This window comes from Cyprinus carpio, chromosome B13 (genome assembly GCF_018340385.1).
Source record: "Cyprinus carpio isolate SPL01 chromosome B13, ASM1834038v1, whole genome shotgun sequence".
Lineage (NCBI taxonomy): Eukaryota > Metazoa > Chordata > Actinopteri > Cypriniformes > Cyprinidae > Cyprinus > Cyprinus carpio.
The window spans coordinates 19,237,674-19,251,513 of NC_056609.1; the positions used below are offsets into that span (position 1 = coordinate 19,237,674).

At 37.2% G+C, this 13,840-nt stretch overlaps 1 protein-coding gene across 1 annotated transcript; it reads right to left on the reverse strand.

Moving 5' to 3' along the window:
* Positions 1-10,822, reverse strand: cdhr1a (cadherin-related family member 1a). The gene is given in 16 exon segments (XM_042737095.1): positions 1-816; positions 1,901-2,155; positions 2,239-2,422; positions 4,077-4,168; positions 6,056-6,220; positions 6,482-6,634; positions 7,197-7,400; positions 7,694-7,794; positions 7,929-8,007; positions 8,659-8,802; positions 8,951-9,070; positions 9,200-9,286; positions 9,441-9,530; positions 9,610-9,660; positions 9,944-10,089; positions 10,406-10,822. Coding segments are annotated over 16 exon segments (2,595 nt in total). The 5' UTR covers positions 10,581-10,822; the 3' UTR covers positions 1-267.
* Between the last annotated feature and the right edge of the window lie 3,018 nt (positions 10,823-13,840).

Sequence of the window (13,840 nt, forward strand, 5' to 3'; positions counted from 1 at the left end):
ACTACATGATTTTGAAGAATGAAAACTCACACTCATTGTTAGTTATCCACGGTAAAATAAAAAAAAATAAAAAACCTAGGTTCTACCTGCAATCCCAGTTAAACACTTCACGCATAAGAAAAGATACTGTACAGTGAGAAGCTTCCGGAGCTGGCCTTGCTCAAATCTTGCCTGAAATCTCCTTTGTCAGAAGAAACATGACAGAGAATTGGCAGAGAGATACGTCTTCTCTCCATTGAACACTGATATTTATATACATGCATTTCATCAGTATCGGTTTGCCATGTTTTTCTGCTCCAGTCTAAGTTTGAGTTCAGAAACCAGTGCTGTGTTGACAGGATTGTCTTTACACCTATCAGATCTTTTCTTTGTCTTGGAGGCCACCGAAGCAGAAACTGTAGGCACCGTCCACTCCCGGTCACCGTGTCTAAAGTGACTTGGCAATGGCGGGGGCATGACAGGGGCGTCAGGAGGCGACGGAGGGGTTCGATGAAAACATCCTTTGACATTATTGTTACAGTTGATATTGTCTGCTGTAGGGATCTCCAGATCCTCATTTCTAAACTTAACTCCACAGCATTCCTCTCTGAACGGTTGATGGAAGTCATCTTGTCCCCAGGGTTTACGCTTCCTTTGTATGATGCGACGGGAGGGTAGGATCTTGTTGGACTTGACATTTCTCACGTATATAACAGTAGAGATGAAGACTGTCACAAAAACCATGATTATAATGACACCACTGACCAAGCCTAGGAATTGCATGGGATTTTCCCTACTTTTCAATAAAAAGGACGTCAAAGGTCCCTTGAGTTGAGTCTGTAAAAGAGCACAAAGAGAAATCAAGTCCATAGGACCCACGGATGATGTACTATAGGTTTCTTGCTGTTTGGTCCGAGACACATGGTAAAAGTGAGGCAAATATACTCCCAGAGAGATCTCAACTCCCAGAGAGGCCAACAGCAGTCAGCACAGCATACTTGAGTCAAATGTACATAGAGTCCGTATACTGTACTGGTATACTGGTTAGAAAGCACTGCATGGCATCTCAAAAGCTGAGAACAGATTGATAACAATTGATTTGGTGATTTATAAGTTCTGTTTAAAGACTAAAAGGATTTGAATGTTAAAACAGAGTCTGGTTGCACAGTAAGACAAGATCAGAAGGGCTGAATGAGGCACCCAGAATTACGACCATGCAGCCTCATTTTTATTATCTCAATATATATGATGTAGACTGAATCTTGTTTTGCAGCCACATAAGAGCAAAATAAAAGCTATTATTCTGAAAAATGCTTTAACTGTGCTCGTGTACTCTTTTACAGACTTTTACTTGCCTTTAAACAACAGTAAAATCATGTAAGGATGAAAAATGGAGAATGGAGAATGGAGAATGTTAAGTATTGGTGTCGGTGTCAAAGTGTCTGATGGTCAGGGCCTCCTAATGATTTTTCTGATCTTGCCCCTTGCCTGAACCCGGGACTTTTTCACAGATTTCCAGAAAATTAAGGTGGATATGAAAATGGTCAGACAGATGGCGAGGACTACAGTGCTCAAACAAATCCCCAAAACAGTCCAAGGTTGAGTTCTCAGACTCAAGAAGTATGAAATCATTCTGGATTTGATCTGTAAAGCACAGAATAACACAAAATGTATACTAGATTTGATATGAGGTTTGCTTACATTACAGTATGATTCAGTTGTATTTTGATGGTATGCATTTAAGATATATATTTATATTCTGGTAGCTTTTCTGGTTTTCATGTGCAATTACGTGGCTGTCAAAATGCATAAATGAGAAGGTCCCTCAATCATATTTTCTTATATACAATATATACATTCATACTCAAAATTAATAGGATTCTCAGGAGAAAAAAAAAAGCATTAATGAAGACCCACTTACCGCTTCTGTGATGTCAATCTTTACCACTTTGGTGGTGCTGAAGGATGGTGAACCTCTGTCTTTGGCCTGAACAACCACAGACCAGGTACAGTCTTTATTACTGCTGATATTCTGGATTATATCCATGGACTTGATGTACGGCTTCAGCTTTATTTCTCCTGTGTCTGCATCAATGTTAAATATGTCATCTGGGTCAGACTTCATGATGGAGTATTCAATGACATTATTGGGCTCTTCTGCATCTTCATCAATCGCCTACAAACCATCAAGCACAGTCAACTGACAAGTGTTCTATTAGAAGAACAAACAGAACTTGCAATACAACAAATATAGCTAACCTCTATTTTTACTGGTGCACCAATCACCATTGTCTTCTCTAGAGAGTTTTCATTGAATGCTGGTGAATGGTCATTGAGGTCCATAATGGTGACAAAGACTTCTGCAAGGCTGTATTTTCCCTCAGTGTCTTCGGCTTTCACATAAAAGTTATACTTGGATAGGGAAAACCAGGATTACACAGAGCTTGTTGTTCAGGGAGATGTTAACATGATTTAAAGCTTTCAGAACACAATACAGATAAGTCACTGGTACACTCTCTATTTGAAAACTGTTATTTATGCTTGTTGTCAACAGGATGAAATTGTCTATACACTACTGTTTAAATGTTTAGGGTTGGTAAGATTGTTTATGTGTTTGAAAGGCTGAATTTATTTGATCAAAAAGTACAGTAAAAACTACTGTTGTGAAACATTTCTATTTCCTATATGAATATATTTTAAAATGTACAGTAATTTATTCTTGCAATGTCAAGGCTACATTTATAGCTAGTCTTCAGCATCACATGATCCTTCAGAAATCAATTCTAATATGCTGATTTGGTGCTCAAGAAAAATTTCTTATTATCAGTGTTGGAAAAAAACAGCATTTATTTTAAATAAAAATCGTATGTAAATCACTTTTAATCAATTTAATGCAACCTTGCTAAATAAAACCATCAGTGACCCCTGTGAGTGAGTGAATGAGTGAATGAGTGAGTGAGTGAGTGAGTTGAATGAGTGAGTGAATTAATGAATTAATGAATAGAATAGAATAGAATTTTACTGACACAAAACAATATATAGTGTATGTACATACTGCTCTGTTTCACCAGTCCAACACAGAAATTATGGCAACTAATATTATCTTAGACAAAAGTAGTTTGGACTACCTATTTGTCAAAATGAAAGATGGAGGAGTTTTTGGAAGATCTGTCTGGTTACAATTTTTATTACTTTCATATTTAATTGTTTTTTGGTGATGAAAATATATGCTGCACCTTTAAGTGAGGCTGTTACATGAGCAGGAGAACAGTCTATTTCCTGCCCTAATCCCATTAGATTAACCAAGATGGAGGGCCAGTTAACTCTTTGTTTGCAGTGCTTCAGAAATTCAGTTTTGTTGTTGTACTACTGATTCTGTATAGATAAATGTTGGTGTCATTTGCTGAAGTATGCTGTTCACTAGATATTATGTAAATACTGAAAACGAGATAAAATAGTTTGAAAGAAACTGGAATGAATAGAATGAATGAATGAACATTATTTAAGAGTGCAAGACATTAAATTCAAACAGCAGGAGAAAGATTTAACATATCTGTTGTGCCAAAAAAAAACATCATTTACGCATTCATATAGTTTGTATTTATTTGTTTATACTCTACAAAATAAAAAGAATGCTACTATCAGAGATTATGAATCGGTCTCTGGGATTAGGAAGTTTAAAATGGATTTATTAAATTAGAAGCCTAGAACAGCGGGAGGACTGAACCCTGTTCCAAGACTATTTCAACTATTTGTGCGGTGACTTTGGAATCTAATAAAAGAAAAGAAAATGGGATCCTCTTGGGTACAGCAAGTCCTTACAGCTAGTCTTACAACAACATGAAAAGTTATTGGAAGTTGAATTCTGTCTAGCATTAGTATCTGTAGGCTATGTGTGATGAATTGGGGTGAGCTTACATTCCGCCTGTTCTCCCACTCACTAAATAGTCTGTGTTTTGGTGTTAATGATGTTGCATAAGCTACTGTTTTTTTCATGTGGCTTATTCCAGTTGACTGGCATTGCATCAGTAGGATCTCTACAGCACTCTAGCCTGTAAAAAGACCACACACACTCTGAAAACAAAAGGGAAATCAACATGAAAGGGGGGCAGGGTACTCACAGGTCCGCTCCTGAGCCATAGATGGAGTATTTGACCACACCCCAAAGACCAGAATCAGGATCTGAGGCCTGCAGAGAGCATAAGGAGCAAATGTCATCCACTGGCATCTGTTCCCACACATAACTGTAATGCCAACATCTACGTAACCGAACAGATGACATTTTGAGCCAAAAGGCAGAACATTAGGAGCAATGTGGGATTTGTTAATCAGACCATGGCCATAGCCAGGCTTTGAAAATTAGTGAGGTCGGAGGGGTGGGGGGGGGGGGGGTGGTATTACAGAATTGTGCTGTAATAACCCCTACAAATACAACTCATTATATACACTATAAACAATTTAAAAGAGACAGACATGTAGATGTTTGTGAAAGATGTTTTCTCTGTTTTGGAGGGATGATCATTCTTAAATCATACCCTATTTATTGCATCAAAATTTGTTAATACATTTCTACAGTTAGGGGTGGATAATTTTATCAGTTGTTTATTATTCCTGCAACAATACATATTACTGTTATAGTTTTTAACCATTGCTATATGGCTGATAACTTTGTCTAGTGCTCTTATGAATGTTTATAGCATGATTTGTGAAAATGTTACCACTGTACTGAATGACATAGCACAGACTTCTTCATGGCTAGTGTTTGCATATTTCATTTCATTCTGTAACCTACTTGTTCTACAGATCTCTTCACTTGTGTTAAATGCTACTGTTTTTGACAGCGTTGATAACGTTTCTGACAGATAATATCAAGATATTTTTTTTTTGCATTTCGCTTACCGAATGTCGTATCATGTCATGGGATTTTTTGATTACTGTCAGTTTAAGTGCCGGTGATGCAGTGTTGCCAGATATTGCTATTAAAACAAATAAAAACGAAAAATAAATAGGCCTAAAAAATAAACTGAAATTATTTCAAATCATTTGCAAATAAGACAAGATAAAGATAGTGCTTATCGTAAACTGAAACTTCGTACTTTATTAACTTTCTTAAGTGTTAAATTAAGTGGAAAAGACAAGAACAAAACGCTTATATTACGTGGATCAGGCAACACGAAGGCTGCTCCCTCAAATCTCTCCAAAGTCTCGTTCACGCCGTCATTTTCATACCACGAGTGCTAAAAGTTCTTGCAAACAGTCTATACTGAATTATACATCACATGCCGACATAAATATGAGAGGTTTAACAGCAAATTAGTCATTCAGAGAACAAATTTTATTTTTGAACATGAAAAATTAACCAAGGTCTGGACCTCGGTAACCTCATAGCTGGCTACGGGCCTTAATCAGACTACATCATTATTTGCCTTGTACTCATGGTTGAAGCATGTTCTTATGTCCGAGGTCAAAATCCGTCAGGTCATTTAACAGATTGTATTCCGGAAAGAGGCTAACTCCCATGTGGCAAGTGCCTGCTTACACAGGGTGAGGGTTTATCTCAGTAGGGTTCAATCTCTCTGTCCACTGATGAAAGGTGGAGTGCCAGATGTTTGGACCCTGATATGACAGAGATGAGTTTAGCATCATACAGTACCTGCATAGTGGTTAGATGTGGAGTATAACTTTCAGGAAATTTATTTCAGAATCTTTTTTTATATATATTTATAATTTTGTTCAGTATGTTGACACAGAAAGAGATGTGATGTTATTGCCACCTGAATGCCTAATGATATGACCACATCATGATACATGATATTTTTGTCTATTAAAGCTCAAATCTGGGGTTTTAGTGTTACACAACTGAATGAAAATGATAGCCATCTGGCAGCTTACTACGTAATAGACTGTTTAGCAAGCATTCACATACTGAGCATGATTTTGGATTCTGATCCAACCCCTCAAATGTTATATTTAGATTAATAATGCATCTTTTTTCTGTAACAGAGAACAGTCTGGAGAGGATGACAAACATGTTAATCTTTTTGTGCTTATAATGTCTAGAGTGTTCTGTACTCACTGTCACAGACATAACACTGGATCCTCCGGGTGAATTTTCTGGAATCCGGGTGATGTAAAAATCAGAGGAGAATTTGGGAGCATTATCATTGGTGTCTAGCAGATGAATGATTATGTCTGCCGTGGCACTGAATCTCTCAGGGGTGTCAATCTCTACAGCGAGGAGCTGGAAACAATAAGCATAATATATTTCTGCTACTGGTAACATACTCAACACTGATTAATACTTCTATATGTATAACTGTTTTGGTTCATTCTCAGGCCATTTGTGTCTTATTTGTGTCCCTTTACATGATTAACGAAATTATTCATATCACCATTACATTTTAACAAAAAAAAAGATAAGATGTAGATGCAGAAGATTTCTAAGACCCTATGAAATTCTGCATTTTATTGCACTCAGAATTCTACTCAAAATTCTATTTACCTTAAATGTCAAGAACTGTGATTTCTCAAAATCCATTGCAGCAGAATCCTCAACTAGGATGGTGACTTGGGCTTCATTCAGGACGGTTTGAGGGACCACTCGTAACATGTGCCCTGGGCCCACCAGTCTGAGGTGAAATTTTGCATTTGATCCCTGAAAACGTACAGTACAGACACAAAACTCTCAAGCAGGGCTTACGGTATATAGAGAACTATTAAGAATACTGAGTTGGCTTGAGTCAAAACTATTTTAAATGAATTGCCAACAAGGACTGTTAAGATGATCAGGATAACATCATCCTTTCGGCAGTTGGGCTCACCCATGTGATCTTATTGTTAGTAATGAATTCTGCATCTCAATGTGACTAAATGCTGAATAACTAAAAATATTGCATAATATGACAAAAGCTTAAAAGGGATCAACTGGTTGTTTGGGTGCCATCCTGTCATTTATGTAACACAAATAACAATGTTTATTACAACTGAACCCATGGAATGCTAATGGAAGTAATACAATAAACCAATGACACCTTGTTGATTTTTAAATAATGGTTGATCTGTACTACAAAATTACTGCAACTCAATCAAGCTTTGATTAAACTCTCCTAAAACAAGGAACAGATATCCAGATTTTCTTTCTAATGTTTATAAATCTGCATGCACTAATTTTAGCTATGACAAGCCTGTAACCTACTGCTGAAAAAAAAAATACACACCTGGTCGGAGTCATTGACTGTAATTTTCAAGCCCCTCAAGAACTCTCCCTCTGGAGGATGTTCATACATAGTTAACTCAAACACGTTCTGTGGTCCATTTTCTCCAAAGAATGTGGGTGGATGGTTGTTCAGATCCACTACCCGAATGGTCACTGTGGTGACTGCAAAGTCCAAGAGTTTTCCTTCTGGACTGACCTCTGAAGCCTGAAAAAATAAGACATTGTTAATTATTTATAACTAATACTAAATTCATTTATATTAACCAACAGTTTCAAAAAGCCTTGTTATATTAATTGGCTTGACATACTCTTGCAATGAGGATGCACATGTTTTACTGTAGATAGCTAGAGTAAATAGCATGGACAGAGATAGATTTTAGTAATTGGCTTATTCCTGAAACTGGCTTACGTTCAGTCTCAAGTCAGAGATCAGGGGGACAGCAATGTCAAATAACCAAACATCTGATGCCAGACAAAAACAGAAGCTGGAGATTTTACCTTGACTTTAATATTAAAGATTTCTCTCCTCAGTTCTGCGGGGTACACCTTCAGAGTGATACATCCACTGGTTTTATTGATGGCAAAAACCCCATCTGCTCCTGAATAAATAGGTTGAGAATTTGCTGAGGTTTTGACCAGTGGTGTGGAATTGAAACATCAAAATGAAATTTCTTTCCAGCCATCAAAAGATGCGCATAACAAATGCATTTTCATATAAACCAATAATACATACCAGATTCTATAGAATGTATGATTGGATTTGGATTATCCATGTCTCCATCTTTGGCAAAAACTGTAAATATCTCAGATCCCTGTAGACAAAATTAGATCTTAGACAAGGAGCAGTAACGTTAGCATAGTTTGATTTTTGGTAAAACCTGAATCTGAACCTAAATCTCAAAAAGTGATAGGGTAACATTAGCAAACGGTTAGGAAGAAGATATATGAATGTATTTTAGAAAACATCTGTAATTTTTCTTGATATTTGGTAGGGGATAAGCTAACCTGTCCTTACAGTATGTGTGCAATAGTTCAGTATAGTCTTTTCCAGCTGTTTTAAGCTGCATGTGCTGCTCCACAAATATTTTAGCAAGTTCAAACTGTAATGTGGACAGCCTCTATGTCTACTTTTATTCAGCGAGAATTGATAGAAACTGACAGTAAATACACTTATGTTACATAAGATTTCTATTTCAAATAAACGCTGGTCAAATAATAATAATAAGACATGTTTCTTAAGCACCAAATCAGCATATTAGATTTCTGAAGACTGGGGTAATGGCTGCTTAAAATTCAGCATTGCATAACAAGATTAAATTACATTTTAAAATATTTTAAAACAGATATTTTAATACACAATATTCCTGTTTTACTGTATTTGTAAATGACACATACATTAACATTTAGGTTTGATTAGTTAATCACGTTAAATGATTCTGAAGTGTGTTACGATGGATACTCACAGGCGAGGAGACCTCATAGACATAACCAAAGTAAGGAGTCCCAACAAACACAGGGGGAGTGTCTTGAGTGTCAATCACATTTATTGTCAAAGTGGCAGATGATGACATCACTTGTTGCTTGCCCTTGTAAATGCCACCTCCATCCTGAAAACAAAAGTTACTGTTAATTCCTATTTCATTAGGAGACAAGAAATAATAATAGCATTATTAAGCATTAAAATGAAGATCAGATGGAAATGAAAAACTAAGCTTGAACTGGTAAAATAAGGAGAACAAAATCACGCTGTTTCACCTTTGCCACCACAGTGATGAAATATGTGTGGGATTTCTCATAATCGAGGGTTTCACCTGGTTTTATCCGCAGCACGCCACTATGGTGGTCAATGGCAAATTTTGTGCTCGGTTCACTGCTCTGGATTTAAGAACAAACAGAGATTCTAATGAAACTCTGCATAAGGGAAGGAAAAGAAAAAAGATATACTCTGCTGCTTTCATAACCTATATTTCAGATTTGATCTCTCAACCTGATGCCAGATGTTACCTGGAGGAAGTAAGTGACTGATCCGCCTGAGCCGGTGTCTCTGTCCACTGCCTGCACTTTGTAGATGCTACTCCCAGATGTAGTGTTCTGTGCGCACACACACACACACACATACAGTTTTCAAACAAGATCACATTCAAATCAAATAATTTTTGATGGCCAGGTAGTTTCCAAAACATATTTTATGGAACCTAAATTATGTAATAAAGTATAGTTAAAAAAGAGAGACATAATTCCTCACCTCTGGCACATCTACAATGGAAGGCATGGTCTGAAACTGTGGTCTCTCATCATTGGCATCCATGACAAAAACTGAAACCTTTTCAGCTACCTGACATCACATAAGGGCATTAGAAAGATCTATTCAAAACTCATAACATACATAAGACTCATAAATTAACAATGCTTACTTTATTAAGGCCATCTGAGATGCTGACAAAGACTTCAATCGCATCCTGTGCCTGCCAAAATAAAAAGATGTACTATACAGTAGTACAGTGGTTCTCAACTCCAGTCCTCGGGACCCACTGCTCTGCACATTTTGTTTGTCTCCCTTATTTATCGCACCTGATTCAGATCATCAGATCATTAGGAGAGAGATCCATGAACTGAACTGAGTGTGTCAGATTCAGAAACATTCAAAATGTGCAGAGCAGTGGGTCCCGAGGCCTGAAGTTGAGAACCACTGCAGTAGTATCACTGTATTCTCAGCACATTTAAAACATTACACATTTTGAAATTTACCTCTCTGTCGAGTTCCTCTATAAGAGTTACTGTTCCAGATTTAGGATGAACACGGAAATATTCTTTGGATCCGGGTTCAAAGGTCATTCCATACTTTACTGGCTGGACTTCTGGGTCGGTTCCATTAAGAACATATATCTGTGTTCCTGTAATTTACATATGTAGTTATTTCTGTGATTTTATAATTCACACCAGTCAAAACGACCTCTAAAGCAGTGGTTCTCAATTAGGGGCCTCAAGAAAATATAAAATAATCTAAAATTACCTTAAACTATTGGATGGTCATTGGACCTTTGAAAATACCACAGTCAACAACCAAACTGGGCAAAAAAGGGCAAAATCACCACACTGCATCAAGCTCAAGACACATGGTCTTTGGAAAACAGCCACCATTGTTAATACTGTTTATACCTAGCCAGAATGATATTTATATAATCAAATGGTGCAAAAATTTAACCGTACCTTTTGGTGTATCCTCTGAGAGATTTAACAGTGCCATATTACCGTTGTTACTGTTAGGCCCATTATCATAGAAATAAGGTGCATAGTCAGTCTGTGCTGTAAACAATGAGATATCACAATAAAATACTGCAATTAACAATGTAACATAACCAGACTTATAAGGACAAGACATCATGTGCCTACAACAACTGTACCTATTACAATATTTGTCATTTTTCTGTCACAAGGTTAAACACACATGGCATAATGTAATAATACTAATGACTGTCTCTATCTGCTTGTCTAGGATTACAGTTGTTTTACATCATACATGCTTCAATATCCCCTGGTTAATCAAAGGTATGTCACTATATCTAAATTCATTTATGAAATGAATTTGTATCTAAATGTAGATTTAGAGTTAGTTTTCTTTCAAGGAAGTCTCTATTTGCTCACCTCCTACTGTCAATCAGAAATAAAGGTGATGCAAATGAGACAGAAATGCCAAAGAAGTAGATTTCAAGATTATTTTCATTAGTCAACAGTGTAACACAATCAAGTAAAGCAGGGGTAGGGAACGTTGATCCTGGAGGGCCGGTGTCCCTGCAGAGTTTAGCTCCAACCCTAATCAAACACACCTGAACAAGCTAATCAAGGTAGGTAAGCTTCAGGATACAGGTAGGTATTTTCTTTTTCAGGGTTGGAGCTAAACTCTGCAGGACAGTGGCCCTCCAGGATCAACGTTCCCCATCCCTGAAGTAAAGGAATGTTTAATCGCCAGAGCCACATCCATATTCAAAGATGCTGATGAATACATACCAAAGCAGAAATGTGCTAGCAAAAGAACTGATGAAAACGGCATTTCCAAATCATTCTTCATCCTAATAAAGCTAAGCAGTTACAGCAGACCAGACAGCGCACTAGTTAAGAGGTCTACGGCAGTGTCCTTCTGAATGTGTTTATTTCAGATTGAGGAGAGCTGAGGCAGGTGCTAAGAGCCTAATCCAATGACACGCCTTAACCCTTGAGCACATATTTAGAAGCCCATCTTTGCAGCACACCAACTAATGGCCACTAGAGGGGTTCATAAGTAGCACACCTGACCTTATATGACAGGTTAGAGACTCTTCTTAGTTCTAGTATTACTGAAATCCCACATTCAGAATGCTGGAGCTCTGTTACAAAGGAACAATCACCAATGAATACTGAAGAAATATTATGAAAATAGTCACCTAATTTTTAGAGTAAAACATACAAACCCGATTCCAAAAAAGTTGGGACACTGTACAAATTGTGAGTAAAAAAGGAATGGAATAAATTACAAATCTCATAAACTTATAGTTTATTCACAATAGAATATAGATAACATTTCAAATGTTGAAAGTGAGACATTTTGAAATGTCATGCCAAAAATTGGCTCATTTTGGATTTTATGAGAGCTACACATTCCAAAAAAGTTGGGACAGGTAGCAATAAGAGGCAGTGGCAGTGTCTCTCAGAAGTCAAGCGAAAAATAGTGGAGCAATATCAGAAAGTTGCAAAGAGTTTGAAGTTATCATCACCACCGTGCATAATATCATCCAAAGATTCAGAGAATCTGGAACAATCTCTGTGCATAAGGGTCAAGGCCGATGGTGATCCCGAAGGGTGATCTTCGGGCCCTTAGACGGCACTACATCACATACAGGAATTCTACTGTAATGGAAATCACAACCTGGGCTCAGGAATACTTCCAGAAAACATTGTCGGTGAACACAATCCACCGTGCCAAAACTCTATAGGTCAAAAAAGAAGCCATATCTAAACATGATCCAGAAGTGCGGGTGTTTTCTCTGGGACAAGGCTCATTTAAAATTAACTGTGGCAAAGTGGAAAACTGTTCTGTGGTCAGACGAATCAAAATTTGAAGTTCTTTTTGGAAAACTGGGACGCCATGTCATCCGGACCAAAGAGGACAGTTGTTATCAGCGCTCAGTTCAGAAGCCTGCATCTCTGATGGTATGGGGTTGCATGAGTGCATGTGGCATGGGCAGCTTACACATCTGGAAAGGCACCATCAATGCTGAAAGGTATATCCAAGTTCTAGAACAACATATGCTCCCATCCAGACGTCATCTCTTTCAGGTAAGACCTTGCATTTTCCAACATGACAATGCCAGACCACATACTGGATCAATTACAACATCATGGCTGCGTAGAAGAAGGATCTGGGTACTGAAATGGCCAGCCTGCAGTCCAGATCTTTCACCCATAGAAAACATTTGGCACATCATAAAGAGGAAGATGCTACAAAGAAGACCTAAGACAGTTGAGCAACTAGAAGCCTGTATTAGACAAGAATGGGACAACATTCCTATTCCTAAACTTGAGCAACTTGTCTCCTCAGTCCCCAGACATTTGCAGACTGTTATAAAAAGTGGGGATGGTAAACGTGGCCTTGTCCCAACTTTTTTGAGATGTGTTGATGCCATGAAATTTAAAATCAACTTATTTTTCCCTTAAAATGATACATTTTCTCAGTTTAAACATTTGATATATCATCTATGTTGTATTCTGGATAAAATATTGAAATTTGAAACTTCCACATCATTGCATTCTGTTTTTATTCACAATTTGTACAGTGTCCCAACTTTTTTGGAATCGGGTTTGTAAATGATCTTTTTGTAAATTAATTAACACATAAATAAATAAATAAATAGCATGTTTGTAAGCATCCATCAGACATTTGAAATGCCTTTTTTGCAGACGAATCATCTTAATCTCTTTGACAATTCAGTTTATATTACAGAGCAAGTTCGAGTCTCATTTAAAACAAAGTTATGTAATCTCATACTCATCAGCATTAGCAAATACCTCAATCTAACTCTTTCATGACCTTTATCATTAGAGCGCAACAAAATATTTTACAGTCAGGTTATAGTTTCTCCAGGTCAACAGCTAATGTAGATGATTTAGTAGAAAACAATAGAATGTAGAAAAAATATATGCATAAATATAGTGTTCAAAAAAAAAAAAATCTATCAATGATGGATGAAAGTGTATTACTGACTTCAAAAAACGATCACACTGCAAATTCTAATGAAGTTTTAAAATCCAGTTGCCATATAGAATTAAAACTGTTTTCGTATTACTTTTTGCTCAGATGAGCAGCTGTGCGGATCAGAAAAGGAAGCACCTGCCAATTTACCTTTCAACTACATTTGTGAATGTGGCTTTGCTTTCAGGTTTAATTTGTTTGGAGCAGGCAGATGGCAGGCAAGCAGATTAACCTACAATAATCCTTCATCATCGTGTAGAGCTCAGAGCCAGTCTACAGGGACACACAAACTAGAAGCGTCTCTGCATGTACACCACAGAAAACACTGGACTCTGGCAGATCTGGAAATATCGATTACCTTATATGACTGTGAAAATGTTGCCTTGATAATGCTCATGATTACCAGTCATGGGGGGGGG